A 17,431-nucleotide genomic window follows, 5' to 3' on the forward strand; every position below is an offset into this window, starting at 1 on the left:
TTAGGTGTTGGTTTTCAGTTACTATCTATGGCTTTCCAGAATCTCCTCCAAAGCCCTTCAGATGGAGATGTCAGATACTTTAATCTCCAAGGAATATGCCCACTCATTGAGAGATCCTCGAAGGTTGCTTGGACAGTAAAGGAGGCATTAACCTTTTATTGCCCAAGATCACTGGCTTCTGGTGTGAAGGAGTGTGCCTGAGGCTGAGAGAATGGAGTTTTTAGGAGTCAGGGGAAAGTGGGTAATAGGGTGGAGGGGCCTTGGCAGGTGCAAAGATGAAAAAGAATGAGGCCGGGGAGGCTGTGCAGTCTCCTTCCTATTTCCCAATGAGGCTCCAGGGCTTATCAGTGTTGGCATCCAGTCCCCCCACCCACCACCTACACATCCACCAAGAAGCACAGCCACTGGACATCTCTCATACTACTGTGAGGTCAGCCTCAGGAAAAGGAAGTTCTAGTTTCACTTCTGCTCTGTGACATTGGGCAACTCCTCTTCCTAGTGGGGCCTCAAATTGCACTTGTGTATAATGAAGAGGTTGTGCTAGATAAGAGAGCGAAGAGCTTATGTCATTGGGAGCAAGATGCGCAATTTAAAAAGCATATTAAAAGATCAGGTAAAGTTTGCAGCTTACTTAATAGTAATGTACCAATGCCAGTTTCTTAGATTTTATGAAAATACTCTAGCTTACTATTAACAATGGGAGAAACTGAGAGATCGCTCAGTACTATTTTCGCAACTTTTCTTTCAATCTAAAATTAATTTCAAAAAATTTTTTAAAAGATGATTAGGTAGGTTTCAGATTCTACTCATACGTTCATTTACTCAACAAAGATTGATTGTTATGTGTCAAGCACTGGGTACACATCAGTGACCAAAAGGAATGGTCCCATCCCTTGTGGGGTTTACAATCTAATGGTAATTTGGCAGGACTAATATCCCTTTGCTTCTTGAAAAAACAAATCTCAACTACGAAATGTAGTTTAACCAAATCTTGTCTTATGGCGTTGATAAGCAGAATCCTTGCTCTATCGCTTTCTAGTTGTGTGACATTGGCAAAGCTAACTTCACCGTGTATAGGTTCCCTCAGAGATAAGATAGGGCAAAAATTGATTCCCTTTAAAGTGCTTAACAGAGCATAGCACGCATTAAAATACTTACTAAATGTTAGTTACTATCATGATGATGATAACAATTATTAAAAAGACAGCGATTCGTAACACAAATATGGGGACGCATAATATTGACAGGAAGAGTGACATTTTTGTCAAGAAGGACTTGGGTGTGAAAACAAATATCCTTGGGGCAGTGACCATCATAGAGCGAGGTCAGAAACCACAGCTCCGCCCCTCCCTCTTGCTCCGGCTCCGCCCTTCTCTCCCCGCCTCTGTCTGCAGCTCTCAGCTTCGCCCCGCCCCCGCACTCAGCCCCGCCTCTTTTTTCTTCCGGCTCAGCCTTCGCCCCGCAGAGCGTGGGGCTTTGACGCCCACACTGGTGGGAGGGGCTCAAGGAGGAGCCTACGCCGACGGGAATAGGGAAAGATCTGTTTTGATCCCCCTTGTTGAAATCCCAGATCCTGGCGGGGCGGGGCGAGGCGAATCTGTAGCTTTGGCGCTTAGCTTTGCATAACAATGTAGAGCTTTGCATAACCAAGGCACGCAGGCATTTAAAGGCATCGCCTGCCTCAGGCCCCAGACCTTGTGGTTATTTTCACGCAGACCGACCTTTTGGAATGATGCCCTTAATGCGGGCTCCCCTCCTGATGGCCCTGGGCTTGCTTTTCGCTGGCTCTGAGGCCTTTGGAAAGGTCTTAAAGAAACAGGTGAGTGTAGCGCTTTTAGATGCTGCTTTCAGCTTTGCGGCCCAGCTGGGGTGGTATGAGTGGGGAGGGGATATTGGGAGTGGCTATTGCCATCTCTAGAATTCGTTCTCTGCTGCAGAGCCTTCCAGAGTCACTAACGGTGGGACTCTGAGTGGGTCTTTTTCTTTCGAGTAGTTTGTTTCCCATGTGGGGGAGGAAGAAGCTTTCCTCTTACTTTCCAGGTTCTGTGGCTTGGTCTAATAATCAAATTGATATGAGATAGATTTATAAGTGAAAATAAGCAAATTTAATTACGTATATATGAAACATGCAAAAGCGGCAAACCTAGGAGGGTCCTATTCTGAATCCCTTCACCCATCTGTACAGCGAGGGTGGTCTTTAAGGCTTGCTCAGCTTTAGACTTCTTTGGAATGTTTAACCTCACTCAATGTATTCTGCCCTCTGAATGAAATTTTGTGGAACCGGAAGACTAAAGCGCTGCTCCCAGGCCCAGAGACACAGTCCTGTTTACCTGTCAACCCCGTCCCCACCATAAAGAGGCCTGGCAGTCATCCCTTCCCTCTATGTACTGCTCTGTGGCTCCGTTTATTCTGATGGTTGGATGGGTTTGAAAGGCCCTCTGAGCCAGAAGATCCAGACTTGTTCCTCTGGTGACAAAGATCAAGCTCCGCTTTTGGTTGTGAGCCACGGAGAGGCACCTACCTCCAAGCTTGCCCCTTTCATTTCTCATTTACTTCAAGCTCCAGACCCTTAGGAGAGGGAAGGTCCATCATTATGAGACCTAGAGAAGCCTAGTTCCATTGCCTCTTTGCTGCATAGCTGCAGGCAAGACACTTTGTATCTCTGGCAGCAAAGAGCGAGGCCCAGCTTAGATCCCCTTCTTCCAACCACTTTGGAAATATTTGGGAGCAAGGAACAGTGTGGTGTAGAGGAAAGTGGAATAGGACTGAGAGCTGGGAGGCCTGGCTTCTGATCCTGTCTCTGTCTCTAATCCATGGGCATGGCCTTTGGGCTCTTTGAACCTTAGCCCCTTCATCTGTAAGATGCATGTGATAATGCCAACCTGCCTTTCTCGTGGATTTCGGGTGAAAGGAAATGCTCTTATGGAAGGTAAAGCTCTAAAATTTTAAAGTGATATAAGCCAGTGGACTCAGCCTCACCCTACCCAGGGGTAAGGAGTCTGTTTTATCTATTGAATGAAGAAGCAAGGACCTTTGGCCTTATTTTTTTCTAGAGGATTCAGTTTGTCCCTGAGCGTAGGTTGAGAATGTTTCTCTTGGCTCCAGGTCTGACTGCTATGAAGTGGATATGAGGTGGAGTTCGGCTAAAGCTGGAGCTTGCCCTACATCTCCATTCTTCTGTATGTCTTGGCTGTGGATTTGTGGCCATTCCAGGCCATTCCAGAGGGTGTTAGATTGGCAGTTTTGTTGGCAGTTTTGGAGAGGCCTTGAGATATCATAGAGTTCACCCACCTCACTCAGGCTCACAGAGGAGGAGAGCAGAGGAGACTCACCCAAGATTACACAGCAAGTGGCGCTTTCGATCCTTATCTGCTCTGATCCACATGTTCTCTGGGCTCATGTGGTTTAAAGCCCTGACCCTGAGATCACAGGCCAGATGAAGGCTGTGGGGTGATGGTCAGTGTGTGAACATCCGGAATTGTGCGTTCCAGTTCCTCTTCTAGCACTAACCAGTCTCCAGATGCTGGGCTGTGGTAAGCATTGGATAACAGGGGAGAATGTCTAGCCTTGTGCTGGGTATACAGACTCAGTGATAATGTATAATGAGTGTTATTATAGTGCACATACTATGTGCTATGAGTTAGACCATGTGCTTTTTTCCTAATATACTTCTTTTGAGGAAATGATTTTAGATTTACAGCGAAGTCGCATTGCTAGTGCAGCCATCTCACATACTCCTCGCCCAGTTTCCCCTAATGTTAACATCTTATTTTCTGCGGTGCACTTGTCAAAATTGAAAAACCAATATTGGGACATTACCATTAATGAAACACTAGACATTATTGGATTTTCCTAGTTTTTCCAAGAATGACCTCTTTCTGTTTAAAGATCTAATCCAGGTACCGCATTCCATTTGTTGTCATGTCTCCCCAGTCTCCTCTGGTCTGTGACAGTTTTTTAGTCCAGTGTTTTCATGGGCTTGAGGATTTGTGACCTGTACGTTCTGTTTACAGACTTCTCCCTTTCACAGTAGCCCTGCGCCAAGATATAACTATGCCCATTTGATAGATGAGGAAATTGAAATCAAGAGGGGTTTGCTTAGCCATGGTCTCAGCTAGTAAGAGCAGCTGAGGTCTGATTTGACCCCATATTTCTTCCTCCAGAGCTCTGCCCTATGTTGACCCATGTTGCCTCTTCCTGCATGCTGGGATGGCCAGTATCTGATGCCAGGCCTGGCCCTTGGTGGGCATTGTAATCCATCATTCCTCCTTTTCTGGATGCAGAATTCATTGCCACGGAAGCCTTTAGTCAGGCATCAGGAAACAACCTCGTATTCCCCTTCACAATTGTAATTGTTTGGGTAGTCAGCATGCACTGGTGGCACTCAGAAATCAGAGTGGATAATATTTATTCACATGAAACTGTAAGCTCCTCAAGACAGGACAGGACCATTTCTCATTGTTTACCACTATTAACACGGCACTTAGCCCACAGCCTGTGATCATTGCTCCATAAATATTTGTACAATGAATGTTGAAGGATGCACCATGGGGAATACAGGGATGAATCAGACTCTGTCCTGCCTTTCTTAGTCATGGCATGATGTTTCATTCCAAGGGACAGAAACCCATTCCAAGAAGCTCCTGATTCTACTGCCTTGTCAGTGGAATCTCATGGAACTAGTGGCAGGCAGTAGAGGCTGGGATGTCTAATGGCTGTCATTTAGTGAGCCAGCTCATGCTTTGGATCTGGCATTGTGTTATGACCTTCACATACATGCTGTCACCCTTGGAACAGCCCCGAGAGGAAAGTATAAATGCCTTCACTTAAAAGATGTGGAAATCGGGGCTCCAAAGAGGAAACCGTCCTATATAATCACATGATATGGTGACCGAGCTGTGATTTCAACCCATGTCTGTTGACTAAAGCCTTGATTTATCCTATGTCTCATTCCAAAGCCATGCCTTTTACTGCCTGTGTAGTAGGAGTGGGGAGAGGGGAGGTGACTCTATCTGTTCTCTTTTCCAGAGACCAGTAGAGCCCCTTAGTTCTTGTCCCTTTGTCTTGGTCATAGGTTATGGATCCAGGAGTTCTCATCTCATCCCAAAACTATGACCCACTGACAGTACAAAGCCCAAAGTCTTCTGAATAATTTTGCCTCCATCTCAATTCCCAGATGAGAGTCAGAGAGAATCTGTCACCTAACCAGCTTGGGTTAGGTGTTCCCTTTTGGCCCAGTCGGATGTGGGTGTGTAGACGATGGGGATCAGCTTAGGGGGTGGGACCGGCAGATGGTGGGAGTGCTGTGTCTCAGAGGTGGCCTTCGGGGGGCTGGAAAAGGTGCGAGCAGGTAGGCAGAGTCTGCAAAGCGTAGGAAGTTTAAAAGATCGTAGACGAGCAAGGTTCTGTGGGAGTGGGGAGTCAGTGTACATGTGGAATCAGGAGACCTCTGGGGATGCCCAAGATAGAGAGAAGTGGCTTCAGGAAGCAGAGGGGAGGAGGGTGACTCAGGTGGGGGCAGGGCATTAGCCGTGGTATGGGAGTAAGAAAGCACTGGTTAGGATTGGGGGAGTTCGTTCACTGGGATTGTTCATCAACAAGTGGCCCACTGGGATCTTTTCATGTGTGTCCTATTCCCTTCCTGGGTTAGTTGTACACCCCATTGAGGGTGAGGTTTTGGATGTTGTTATGTTTTCCACTGTGTTTTGTGTTGCCCATTGTCCCTGGCCCTGGACCGGGGAGGGGGAAACAGGGTGTGTGATGGGAATAAGGTCCTGGACATGGACTTCGAAGGGGAATCTTCCAGAGTTTCACTCTAAGGAGAGCCCAAGACTGGCTGGAGAGGAGTGGGGAGCAGGGAGGTGGGAGATCAGAGAAGGTATCTACCAGAGGTGAATATGGTTAGTTTTGAAGTTCAAGGTCTGGTATACTGTGCTTTATAGTTGAGCACACTTTTGAGAGATTATGTCTTTCGAGTATTTTACTTTAGTCCTGCCTATGGAATGGGTAGGACAAGTGTTATCCCAGGTTTACAAATGTGCAGTTACAGATGAAGCTCAGAAAGGTGAGGTACCTCCTCCAAGGTCACACTGTCAGTAGCCTGTTCTGTTGATTCTTCTGACCTGTGAGATTTCTTTTTTGTCAACTTTACTTTTCTCTTCTTTTCTTGCTGCCATGATTGTCCCTAGCCACTTCGGTTCAGTAGCTTTTCCTGGGAGAACTGTGATGAGGGGAAGGACCCTGTGGTGATCAAAAGCCTGACTGTGGAACCTAACCCCATTGTAGATCCTGGAAAAGTGACTGTCAGTGCCAAGACCCAGACGAGTGTCACCCTCAATGCTCCTCTGAAGGTGAGTCTGGGGTGGGTGGGATTGGTGAGGTTTTGGAGGGAAGGTGCCATGGGCCAGCTGGCAGGGGCCTTGAGGAATGTATGCCCAGGGATCTGTGAAGAACTGGCATCTCAGAGCAGGAAAGAGTACATGGATTTATAGACTCGTACTCACGTTCATAGGGGCTCAGTATCATAGAGTTGGAAGGAATGTGATGTCAGCCCCCAAAGCTTCCTCCTGAGGACACAAATGACTGATTTCCTCACATGTGGCAGCCTCCTGACAGGGTGGCACAGTGCTCACTGTTGTCTGACAGCTTTGGTTAGGCAATTTGGTTTTGGTGGTGGTGTCGTTATTTATTATAAAACAGACATCAATTAGCAAGTGATCTGTAGTCAACTTTAGGAGACTCAAGTGGTCGAAGTCGGTGGGGGCGGCGAATAAATTTCATTACTTGGTGATAAGGGGTAAGCACTGAACATTTTGAAAGGCTAGTGTTTGGAATGTTCCCTCATGTAACATATATATTAATTTTTAATGGATATATGTGAAAATAAGTAGTGCTCCTTGTAAATGTCCTCCTGTAATCTAACTCCTCACAAAATAGTCATTGTTAGCTATTTATATATCCTGTCAGATTTTTGTCTGCATTTGTAAATATATATGAATTTATACTAATGGGATACTATGATGTGCTATTAAACTTTCTTTTCTTTTTTCTTTTTTTTTTTAATATCATACAATATGTTCCATATCTCTTTCTATGGCATTTGGCATAGGCGTACCTAATCATTTTTAATGACAGAAATATTATGTTGTAGCTCTGTCATGATTTACAATCTATTGTCGGACATTGAGTTTGTTTCCAGGGCAGTTTTTTGTTTGTTTTTGGCTATTATAACACCTTTGCAGAAATTATTCTTGTAATGCATCTTTTTCTACTTCCCTTGTTCTCTGACACAGACTTTTTAGGTCTTGATACATACTGCTAAAGTGCCTCCAGATGTTTGAACCCTGTTTATCCTCTTAACCAGCAACAATGGATTTGTCTTTTCCCACATATTTGTTGACAATGAACATTTTATAAAAATGTGTTTCCAGTCTTCTATGGCATCCCTAATGAGGTTAAAGGTCCTTTTATAAGTTTGCCTTTTGTAGTTGCTTTGGAGAAATGGAGGAAGCAATGCCATAGTTAGCCAGTTAGCAGTTAGATGACAAATGCATTTCAACTCAAGTGTTAGCTTTAACCAATGGGTGATGACTACCTAAAGAATTCTAAGACTGTGTGGTTCAGAGAAGGCGAAAAAAATCACACTTGATAATTAATGTCTGCCATTGGCACAGGAAAGGACAATTTGGGGGCACACACCACAATATTGTCATTTCTGGATCAGAGTATCTCTAAGGTCCCAACCAATTTAAATTCTGTGATTGAAATGAAATGGTGATCTTTTAAAGAGGCAGAGGAGCTGGTATGTTTGCCTTGGAATTTACATGTTTTCAAACTCTTTCTCATCAGGTGGAATTAACTGTGCAGAAGGAAATGGCTGGCTTCTGGGTCAAAGTCCCGTGTGTGGAACAAATCGGTAGCTGTACCTATGAAGACATATGTAATATATTTGACAGTTTTTTTCCTCCTGGAGCGTCCTGCCCAGAGCCCCTGCATACCTATGGGCTTCCCTGCCACTGTCCCTTCAAAGAAGTAAGTACTTAGGGAGGGAGAGCATTATCCCTGTGGCTTGAGTAATGGCATGGGGTTTAGAGAGAAGGATCCTTGCATTTTCCTCCTGCAGATCTGGATGTCTGTAAACTGGTGAGATCTATGCTGAGGGGTTTATCTTTTGGAGGCTTCAGTTTACCCATCTGTGAAATGGGAGACTTGAACTTCAGTGTGACTTCCAGTGCCCTTTAGCTATAACATTCCATGGTCTGCAGTGCATGACGATCTCTAATCTATGGCTCTTAGGAGAATGGGAGGTGGGCCCCATCAGTAGGCTCCCCCTGACCTGTGATCCACTGGCTTTTCTACAGGGCGCATACTCACTGCCCAAGAGTGTCATCACCCTCCCCCACCTGGACCTGCCCAGCTGGCTCAGTACCGGGAACTACCGCATCCAGAACATCCTAAGCAGTGGCAGGAAACGTCTGGGCTGTTTCAAGATCGAAGTCTCTCTTGACACATAATGTGGCACCAGCTACAGCAGGATGAAGGGGTGTGAGGAAGGCATCCTCATTCCTCTGTCTTGCATTTGCCAAGGCCAAATTTTGATTCTCTTTCCCCATTCAAGCCCCTTTCCACAGTGATGCCACTACCCTCGCCGAAAATCATTTTGTGTCACCTGCATTTTAGGCATGGACGAGCATCCCTAACCTGAGGGAGGATAAGCTTGGTGGTTCTTGATAGCCCAGGACATCGACCGGGCTGGCCACTTTCTTTTCCTCCTGACCCCTGTGGCTTTCTCTCTAATAGCTTAACTCATTTTCCAAACAGTCAAGGAATAGGACCAATGTTTTTTGTGAACCCAAGTTCAGACTGACCCTGGCTTGCTCTTTATGATTCCCTTATTAAATTTTTTTGGTCACTGACTTAAAAGTCAGAGTATTAACAGTTTTCATTTTACTCCAACCCCCAACTTGGAATGAAGGGCCTGAAGTAGTTGATCTCAGTCTATTTCTCCATTAACTTCTATGATTAATTTAGTGCTCTTTTAGATTTTCCCAATTAACAGTGGGGCACAGTGTATCCTAAAGAGGCAGAGCATGTGGTGGGGGGCTTCACTGGGAGAGAGAGTTAAGAATGCTCTATGTGTTTAAGACAGTTTACATACTCAGGTGCCTGTGAGGCCCAGCCTGAGACATAAATGAGTGACGAGGACAAGGAACATGTGTGTCTTCTTTTTTTACTCTTTATAACAGCACGTATGCATTGATACAAGGCAGCCAATGCCCAGTCTTGAGTTGGGGATATAATCAGGGATGTTGGGGACTGGGGTGAGTTGGAAAGGGCACATGCTGTTTGTCAAGGCTGCTGCTGTCTAAGGTAGAGCCAGTTAGTCCCGCGTGAGAATGCTATGGGCCCAGTTTGCCAAATATTCTCAATTTTCTTTTCCGTAGAGAAGCCAGAATCCAGACTTTTATATGAAACCTAAGGATGTTTAAATATTGGCAGGTAATTATTTTTTTAAAACACTGAGCAGGCCGAAGGGGCCAAACATACTTGTTAGTGGGGAAATTTGGCTCAGGGTAGCCAATTTGCAACCTCAAATGTAAGAACATGCATGTCTCATCCTTTCAGTCTCGAGACAATTCCTGTGGCACTGTTTCTCCCCAACAGGGCTGAATCCGTGATGTCAGACCCAAAGAGTAGGCCCTTCTAGTGCTGGGGGCGGTAGAAGCAGCTTCTCAGAGCTGTGAGCATTCTGAGGGTGAATGTGGCAGATGCTAAAGAGTTGGACCCACCAGCAGCTGCTCTGGGGCAGGGGTTCAGTGAAGAGAGATGGACTCATGTCAGGTGCCTAGGTTTGTCCATTGTCTTGTCATCCATGACAACTTACTGACCCATGAACCAGCCCTGAGTTCAGGGCTCATTTGAAGCCTAGAATGGCAGTACAGTCATGTGACACTTACGGGGATATGTTCTGAGAAATGTGTTGTTAGGCGATTTTGTCGTCGCGTGAACATCACAGAGTGCACTGACACAAGCCTGAATGGTACAGCCTACTACACACCTAGGCTACGTGGGATAGCCTGTTGCTCCTAGGCTATAAGCCTGTGCAGCATGTTACTGTCTTGAATACTGTAAGAAACTGTAACAATGGTAAACATTTGTGTATCTAAACTTAGAAAAGGTACAGTAAAAATACATGTTTATGGTGATGCGTGGCACTAGGATGTTATGGCAGCTACGGTGTCACTAAGCAATAGGAATTTCAGCTCCATTATGCTTCATATATACAGTCCATTAGTATGCAGAGCATGACTGTACTTATTTTTAACTTGCTGAGAATTCCTCCTCTGCCTTGGCTGTGTATACTTTCATTGACCACATCTTGGGATTTGGAAAGCTTCGCTGCAGTGGTGCAGACGAGCCTAGGCGATTCCAGGGACTGACTCTTGTTACACCTCATGAGCCGCTTGGTACTCGGCTCCATTTGGCCTCATCACCATCCAGCTTCCTGGGTTTGCTCCTTTGCTTTTCCGTTGCAACATGACCTCTCCAATTTTTGTTCCCTTCCTAAATCTCCTAGTCATTTTTAGTTCACAATCATTTTTCAGTTTACATCTTCGAATGGAATCTCTGGCTCATTAACCTTTTTATGCTACATCATGCTTTCGGGTCAAATGTTTCTCTAAGTTTAAGTGGGGAGGCCGGTGAGAATCTCAAATCACAGGGCAAAGTAGACTTTTTAATAAATGGTGCTGAGTCAACTGGGAAGTCACTTGGAAAAAGTTTAAATTAGATCCATACTTCACACCGTCTGCAAGAATAAACTCCAAATGGCTGCAGGGTCTAAATGTAAAAAAATGAAACCATACAAATTCTAATAGAAAACATGAGTAAAAAAATCCAGAGGTAATTAAAGATTGATATACTTGACTACATTAAATTTTAAAAATGCTTGTCAAGAAGAAAATATTTACAGCATATATCATAGAACAAGAGTTAATATTCCTATGTTAGAACTCACCCATGATTAGAGAACTGTAAGTTGAAGCAATACTGAGATAATATCACCTCTCAGATTGGTGAAAAATAGAAAGTATAACGCGACATTGTGCTAGGCAAGGCTGTATGGAACAAGGCATTCTCACGCATAGCTGGCAGGAATGCAAACTGGTACAACCCTTTCTGAGGGGAATTTGTCAGTATCTAACAAAACTTCAAAAGCACTTACCCTTTGACCCAACCATTCCTCTACTGGGAATTTCCTTGAAGATACACTTCCAACAATACAAAATATACATGTACAAGATTATGCATTGCTACATTGTGGTTGAGAATATTGAAACAACTCAAGTGTCCATATGTAAGATAGTAACTGAATAAACCATGGCATATCCATGTGATGTATTATTCAGTTGTAAAAAAGAACAAAGAAGATCTCTGAATTCATACAAAATTATTTCCAGGCTATATTAAGTGCAAAAAGCAAAATGCAAAAAATGTGTAATGTGCTACTTTTTGTGTAAGAAGAGAGAGTATAAGAAAATATACATGTATGTGCTCATTTGTATGAAATAAGGAAAGATGAGCCAGAAACTAATCAGTTATCTACAGAGGGACGTAGGAATATAGTGGAAAGAAGGTAGAAATGATAATAGTATAAAGAATGAGGCGGGGACACATCTGAGTACATCTTTTTGTATAACTCTGACTCTTAGACCTGTAATAATGTTCCTCATATCCAAAACATGACTAAAATGAACCAGGAGATGAGGGAAATTCAATATGGAATACAAACAACAACAAAAAATCTAATTCTGTTTCAAATGAGTAATACAACCACACTGAAAAGGGTGAAGAAATAAGTTACAGTATTTTGATGGGATACCATATAAAGCTAAGGATAAAATGTAAAAAAAAAAAAAGAAATTATACAAATATGAAAAGAAAACAGGTTAAAAATCCAGAGGTAATAAAAGATTGATACATTTATTTACATAAAAATAAATGCTTCTTAAGAAGACAAGCATATATCATAGACAAAGGGTTAATATTTTCTTAATATACATTGTGCTATTGGTGTTGTATCTAAGAAATCTTTGCCTAACCTGAGGTCACCAAATTTTATAGTTCTAAGTTTTACATTTAGGTCTAAGGTCCATTTTGAGTTGATTTTTTAATATATGATAAGTATGGATCTGATTTTTTTTTTTTTATGTGGATAGCCAACTTTTGCAGTACTATTTTTTAAAAAGGTGATCTTTTCTCCACTACTTTGCCTCTGTATCTTTCTTAAAAATCTGTTGCCCCATACGAGTAGAGTTTATTTCTGGACTGTCTATTCTGGCCCATTGATCTATTTGTCTATCTTGGCACCAATACCATGTAGTTTTGATTACTATAACTTTGTTATAATTCTTGAAATCAGTGTTAGCCCTCCAACTTTGTTCTTCTTTTTCAAAGATGTTTTGGCTATTCTAGGTCTTTTACATTTCCATATGAATTTTCAAATAGGCTGGTCAATTTATATGTATAAAGAGCCTATGAATTAGGCAGGAATTGACATTTTAGCTATAATGAGTCTTCTGAGCCACGAACAAGGTGTATCTCTCCACTTATTTAGGTCTTAATTTCTTTTAGCAACATATTATACAGTCTTTAGTGTACAAGTGTTTCATATCTTTCATCAGATATATCCCCAATTATTGCATATTTTTGATGCTATTGTAAGTGTACATCCTGATTGTTCTCAGCTAATATAAATACAGTTGGATTGTGTATATTGACTTTGTATCCTGAAGCTTTGTAAATGCAATTATAATAGTTTTGTAGATTCCATTGGATTTTCTACATTGATAATCATGTCATTTTCATATGAAAACAGTTTTACTTCCTTTCCAGTCTGGATGCTTTTTGTTTCTTTTTCTTGCCTAATTTCACTGTCTAGGAATCTTGTACAATATTAAATAGAAGTACTGATGGACATCTCTATTTTGTTTCTGATCTTACAGAGAAAGCATCAGTCTTTCCTACTGAGTATGATGTTAGCTATAGGTTTTTCATAGATGCTCTTTACCCTCTGTGGAAGTTCTCATCTATTCCTGGTTGCTGGGAGTTTTACATTAGGAATAGACATTGGATTTTGCCAACTTCTTTTCTGTGTCTATTGAGATGGTCGTATATTTTTTCTTTTTAGTTTATTAATATGGTGAATTACATTGATTTTCAACTATTAAACCAGCCTGTGTTAAATCCCACTTGATCATGACGTATAATCCTTTTCATATATTGTTGAATTTGATTTGCTAAAACTGTTTATAGAATTTTTGCATCTATGTTCATGAAAGATTTTGGTCTGAAGCTTTACTTTCTTGTAATGTCTTTGCCTAGTTTTGGTTCACATAGTGTTTTTAACCCACTTTCTTCCACTGATAAACCACAAATATATTTGCATATCAATAGATGCATTTTTGCAATGTTTGGGAGCATAGCAGCATTTTGTTCTGGATGAATCATAATTTAACATAATGTTGGATGTTTGTTTCCAATTTTTTACTGTTATAAACAATACACACTTATTCTGCATAAATTTTTGCAAACACAAAAGATTTTTAGGATAAATTTCTAGAAGTGAACTGAGTGGGTCAGAAAGCTACACATTTTAAGACTTATGTATTGTAAAACTGTCCTTTAGAAAAAACATAACAATGTATATTCCTATCTGCAGAGTATAATATTATCTGTTTTTCAAAACTCTTTCTAAAACTAAATATTATTATTGTTATTTTTTAAATATTATTTTTTAAGGTAGGTCAGTAGTCCTTGCAATGGATGAAAGCCATTTCTACCACACAAACTTCTCAGCCCCATTAATCTAAATCAGCTCTAAGTGGCTTTAAGTTACTAGAGAAGGAAAAATGTTGATAGATAGATGATGTCCTTTTAGGTAGAGAAATTACCATAATGATGAAAGATCATTAAGAGATTTGTTTTTATCCCTTAACCTACCTCTGATATGCCCTATGCCCATATCTCCAAGGCAATAGTACCGGTAACTTGCTGATGGAAAGTACTCAGTTTTCACACATGTGGTTAAAGGATAATTTTTTTCTTTTTTCTTTTTCTTTTTTTACTTTCAGGATGTCAGAGCTGGAAGAGCTCTTAATAACCAATCAGTCCAATCCTTCATTTCATAGATGAGAAAATTGACACAGGGAGAGAGAAGAACTTGCCCAAGATCTCATAGGAAATCAGAGGTAGAGCCAATGGTTAGACAAAATTACTGCTAAGTTCTATTTCTGTTCTGTCTGTGACTCTTCTACTTAGAAGAATATCTAAATAGAAAACCCCCTTCCCGAACATACACTTTTCTAAATCTGTTGTGTTAAGAGAAGCTACTGCCAAATAGAGAAAACAATTACTTTTGTATTTACATTTATGCTTGGTCTTTGTTTCCAGGGATATCATGGGTAAATAGCATCCCTTTTCCCATTAAATGAAACCAACAAAGACACAGCCTGAGAGGTAGCAGTACTGACTTGCGTCACCTACATTTCTCTTGGAAAGATAAAAAAGTCGCTAATTAATATAGAGATGTTGGGGTTTGATGAATGTATATAACAGCCACAGTGAAAGTTAAACTGGGGATGGGAGGAAGGGAGAACTATTAGAAAAAATTAGATAATTATGCATAGACACCTGTGGAGTTGGCTATGGAATGGTTGATGGGTTGTATCAGCTCATAGAGGGCTTGGTATGTTCCAAATACACACCCTAAAAGGCCCAGGATGCTGATCATGATGTCCTTTGCAATGGTGACGCAGCTCATGTCTTCAGGGTAAAAGGTGATGAGCTCCAGGAGGGGTGGGATGATGAGGGCCAGGGCACTGCTGCTCACAGAGCCCACCAGGGAAATGACCAGGTCCAGGCGTGGGATGAGGATGGCTGAGACACCTGTGGGGACAGAATTTAGAATCGCTGAATGTTCTTGCAAGAAGGGAGCTCAGAAATAAACCATTTATTTGGATTCTTATAATTCCACAGATGCCTGATCAGCCATTTTGGAGAGGTAGGAAAGAAGCCCACTGCAGACTTGAGCAGTGGGTTGGGCCCTGTGGCTCTGGGCTCCCACCTCTGTTTTAACCACCAATATAGATGCTCTCCTTTTATGTTTTCTCTTTTGGGTTTTTCACCTATAATATTTATTGGAAAGGCCCCTCTACCACTTATCTGTTACAACCTTCTCATTGTAGGGATGGGAAAATCTAGAGCTCTAGAGGGAACTGGACGTGCCCTAGGTCACAGAGAGCTGAGAATCCATTGAAATGCCCAATCTAAGGCCCTTTCCACTCTATTCTGCTGCCTCTCATTTATATGAAAGAACTTGGTATACCTTAGGTACTCAACAAATGCTTCAGTCTTACCCAGACACTAAATCTGCAGTGCATTTGTACTAATACCTATAATATAGCCACTGTCTAGAAGCAAGGACAGTTAAATAATGAGATAGCTCGTTGCTGTAAGAATCTCAACCACTTGTTTTCCTACTCTTAGAAGGACATAGATAATTAAGGAGGACATAAAACATAAAGACGGAATTCAGCTGCTCATTTCCTATCTCTTCTGTAAACACTCAAATCTTCATCTTTTATATATATGATGAACATATATCATGGATTTTCCAGGAAGAGTACAATTTCGATAATGATTGAATGAATAAATATATAACTTATGTGATTCAACTTTAGACAATCATTTGATTTTCCTATGAACACATTAGGAAAAATATGTTCTAGAAAGCACCCTTACTAGCTTGCTGGATCTTGAAGAAAACATCACCTCTTTCTGAAATAGTTCCAACATATCCAATCAGAGAATGAGAGAGACTCATATAGACTCTCATAGTTGAGAGTCCATCACTCCTCTGATGGGATGGTCCCCATCCACAGCATGTTTAATAAATTGCATACTGGAGCATGTACAGAAAAAAATCAGTGTCTGTTCTCCAGGAGAGCTCACAGTGATGGGGCAGGGAAGATATGTTCAAGGAAGCTCTAATGCAGGGTAGACAAGAGGAGGGTCAGATCCGGTTAAGTCGACTCACTGCTCAGAGCTCTTCCATGGCTCCCCATGGCCTGATTGCCTTAGCACAAGGTCCCATAGGACTTGGGCCCTGCCAAATCCTCTGGCTCATGTTTCATCACTCCCCACTGCTTTTCATTCTCTAAAGAGGCCAGACGTAGGTACCTGCCTCGGATCTCTGCAGAGCCTGCTCCCTACACATGGTACACTCTTCACTCCTCCATCTACCTACGACTTATCTTTGAGGTCTTCACTGAAATATCACTCCACTGGAGAGGACTCCCTGACCTGACCCAGGTAGGCTAAGTTATAGGACCTGTAATATTCTCCTAGGGTTTTTCCTCTTCTTACATTCTTAACCATCAGATGGTACATCTTTACATCCCATCTTCACACTCATCACAATGTGCTGTAATAAGTTTTTTGCATATATTTCCCACTCAACCGTAAGCCTCATGAGGGCAGGAGCCATGTCTCCTTCATTATTCGTTATTGTGTCCCTAGTGTCTAGCACAATGTCAAGCACATAGTAGGTACTCAGCAAATGATTGTTGAATGAATGAAGGATAACGGAATTGACAGGCGGATTAGGGAGGAGGAAGTGTTCATTTAGCACATACCCGAAGCAGGACATGTTATTAGGTCAGCCGTCTCAGGTGATGACTTCCCTGTTCCCAAGAGGCCTGAACTACTGTTTTTTTGTTTTTTTTTTTTTTCCTTTTCAACTTACACCCTTCCTATTAGGAAAGATCTCAAAACAACATATTTATAGGCTTCTGATGTCTTGGTACAGACCAGGAACTCTGAAATACTTTAAGTCAAACAGGTTTGCTGTTTCTGCTGATGAAACTTCAGTTACATGAAGTGTAACATCTAATATAGCCTGTTCTTCCCCTGGACTGCTCCAAGAGTTACAGTTTCTCCTGACCCCAAACTGAAATGGATTCCGGCGTCTTTAAGACTCAATTTGCTCTTTGACTCGTGGCATCTTTAAGACTCAATTTGCTCTTTCTCTTTCACGATAATCCCATGGGTGGTGGAGGACAGATATAGAAGTTCCCCAAGCCCCCACTCCCCCCAAGAACATCCCTAGTTTTTTCCCTCACTCCTCATGGGATACCTTTTCCGGTCTTCTTTCTCTGGACATGCTTCAGAGAAACAATTCCTCAACTCTGTTAATAATGTTTCCAAAACATCTACCATAGCTCCTAATGTAAATGAATGAGTGAATACATGAATGGAAGGAAGCATGAGGGAAGGAAGAAAGGGAAGGAGGGTGAAAGGGAGAGGAGCACACTCAAAAAATTATCTTTTCCACGACCTTAACAGATCAGCTCCTTAAGGTTTTTCCCTACAG

General features: G+C 42.1%; 2 protein-coding genes across 2 annotated transcripts in view; one reads left to right on the top strand and one right to left on the bottom strand.

Annotated features, from left to right (window-relative positions):
- The first annotated feature begins 1,484 nt into the window (after window positions 1-1,484).
- GM2A (ganglioside GM2 activator) lies at window positions 1,485-11,918 on the top strand. Its single transcript, XM_039836644.1, has 4 exons — window positions 1,485-1,819; window positions 6,189-6,350; window positions 7,849-8,031; window positions 8,361-11,918. Exons 1-4 carry the CDS (start codon window positions 1,730-1,732, stop codon window positions 8,511-8,513), a joined length of 588 nt encoding a protein of 195 aa, XP_039692578.1. The 5' UTR covers window positions 1,485-1,729; the 3' UTR covers window positions 8,514-11,918.
- Window positions 11,919-12,251: 333 nt separating this feature from the next.
- SLC36A3 (solute carrier family 36 member 3) overlaps window positions 12,252-17,431 on the bottom strand; it is a 29,216-nt gene continuing 24,036 nt past the window's right edge. The window contains exon 11 of the mRNA XM_039836643.1: window positions 12,252-14,946. Within this exon, the coding sequence (XP_039692577.1) occupies window positions 14,678-14,946 (269 nt within the window). The 3' untranslated portion in view covers window positions 12,252-14,677. The remainder of the gene's footprint in view (window positions 14,947-17,431) is intronic.

The sequence above is a fragment of the Pteropus medius genome, unplaced genomic scaffold (genome assembly GCF_902729225.1).
Source record: "Pteropus medius unplaced genomic scaffold, Ma_sr-lr_union100, whole genome shotgun sequence".
Classification (NCBI taxonomy): Eukaryota; Metazoa; Chordata; class Mammalia; order Chiroptera; family Pteropodidae; genus Pteropus; species Pteropus medius.

Coding starts and splice junctions, on each gene's coding strand:
- GM2A (XM_039836644.1), top strand. CDS start 1,730: ATGATGCCCTTAATGCGGGCTCCCCTCCTGATGGCCCTGGGCTTGCTT. Junction 1,820..6,188: donor GAAAGGTCTTAAAGAAACAG/GTGAGTGTAGCG, acceptor GATTGTCCCTAG/CCACTTCGGTTCAGTAGCTT. Junction 6,351..7,848: donor CCCTCAATGCTCCTCTGAAG/GTGAGTCTGGGG, acceptor CTTTCTCATCAG/GTGGAATTAACTGTGCAGAA.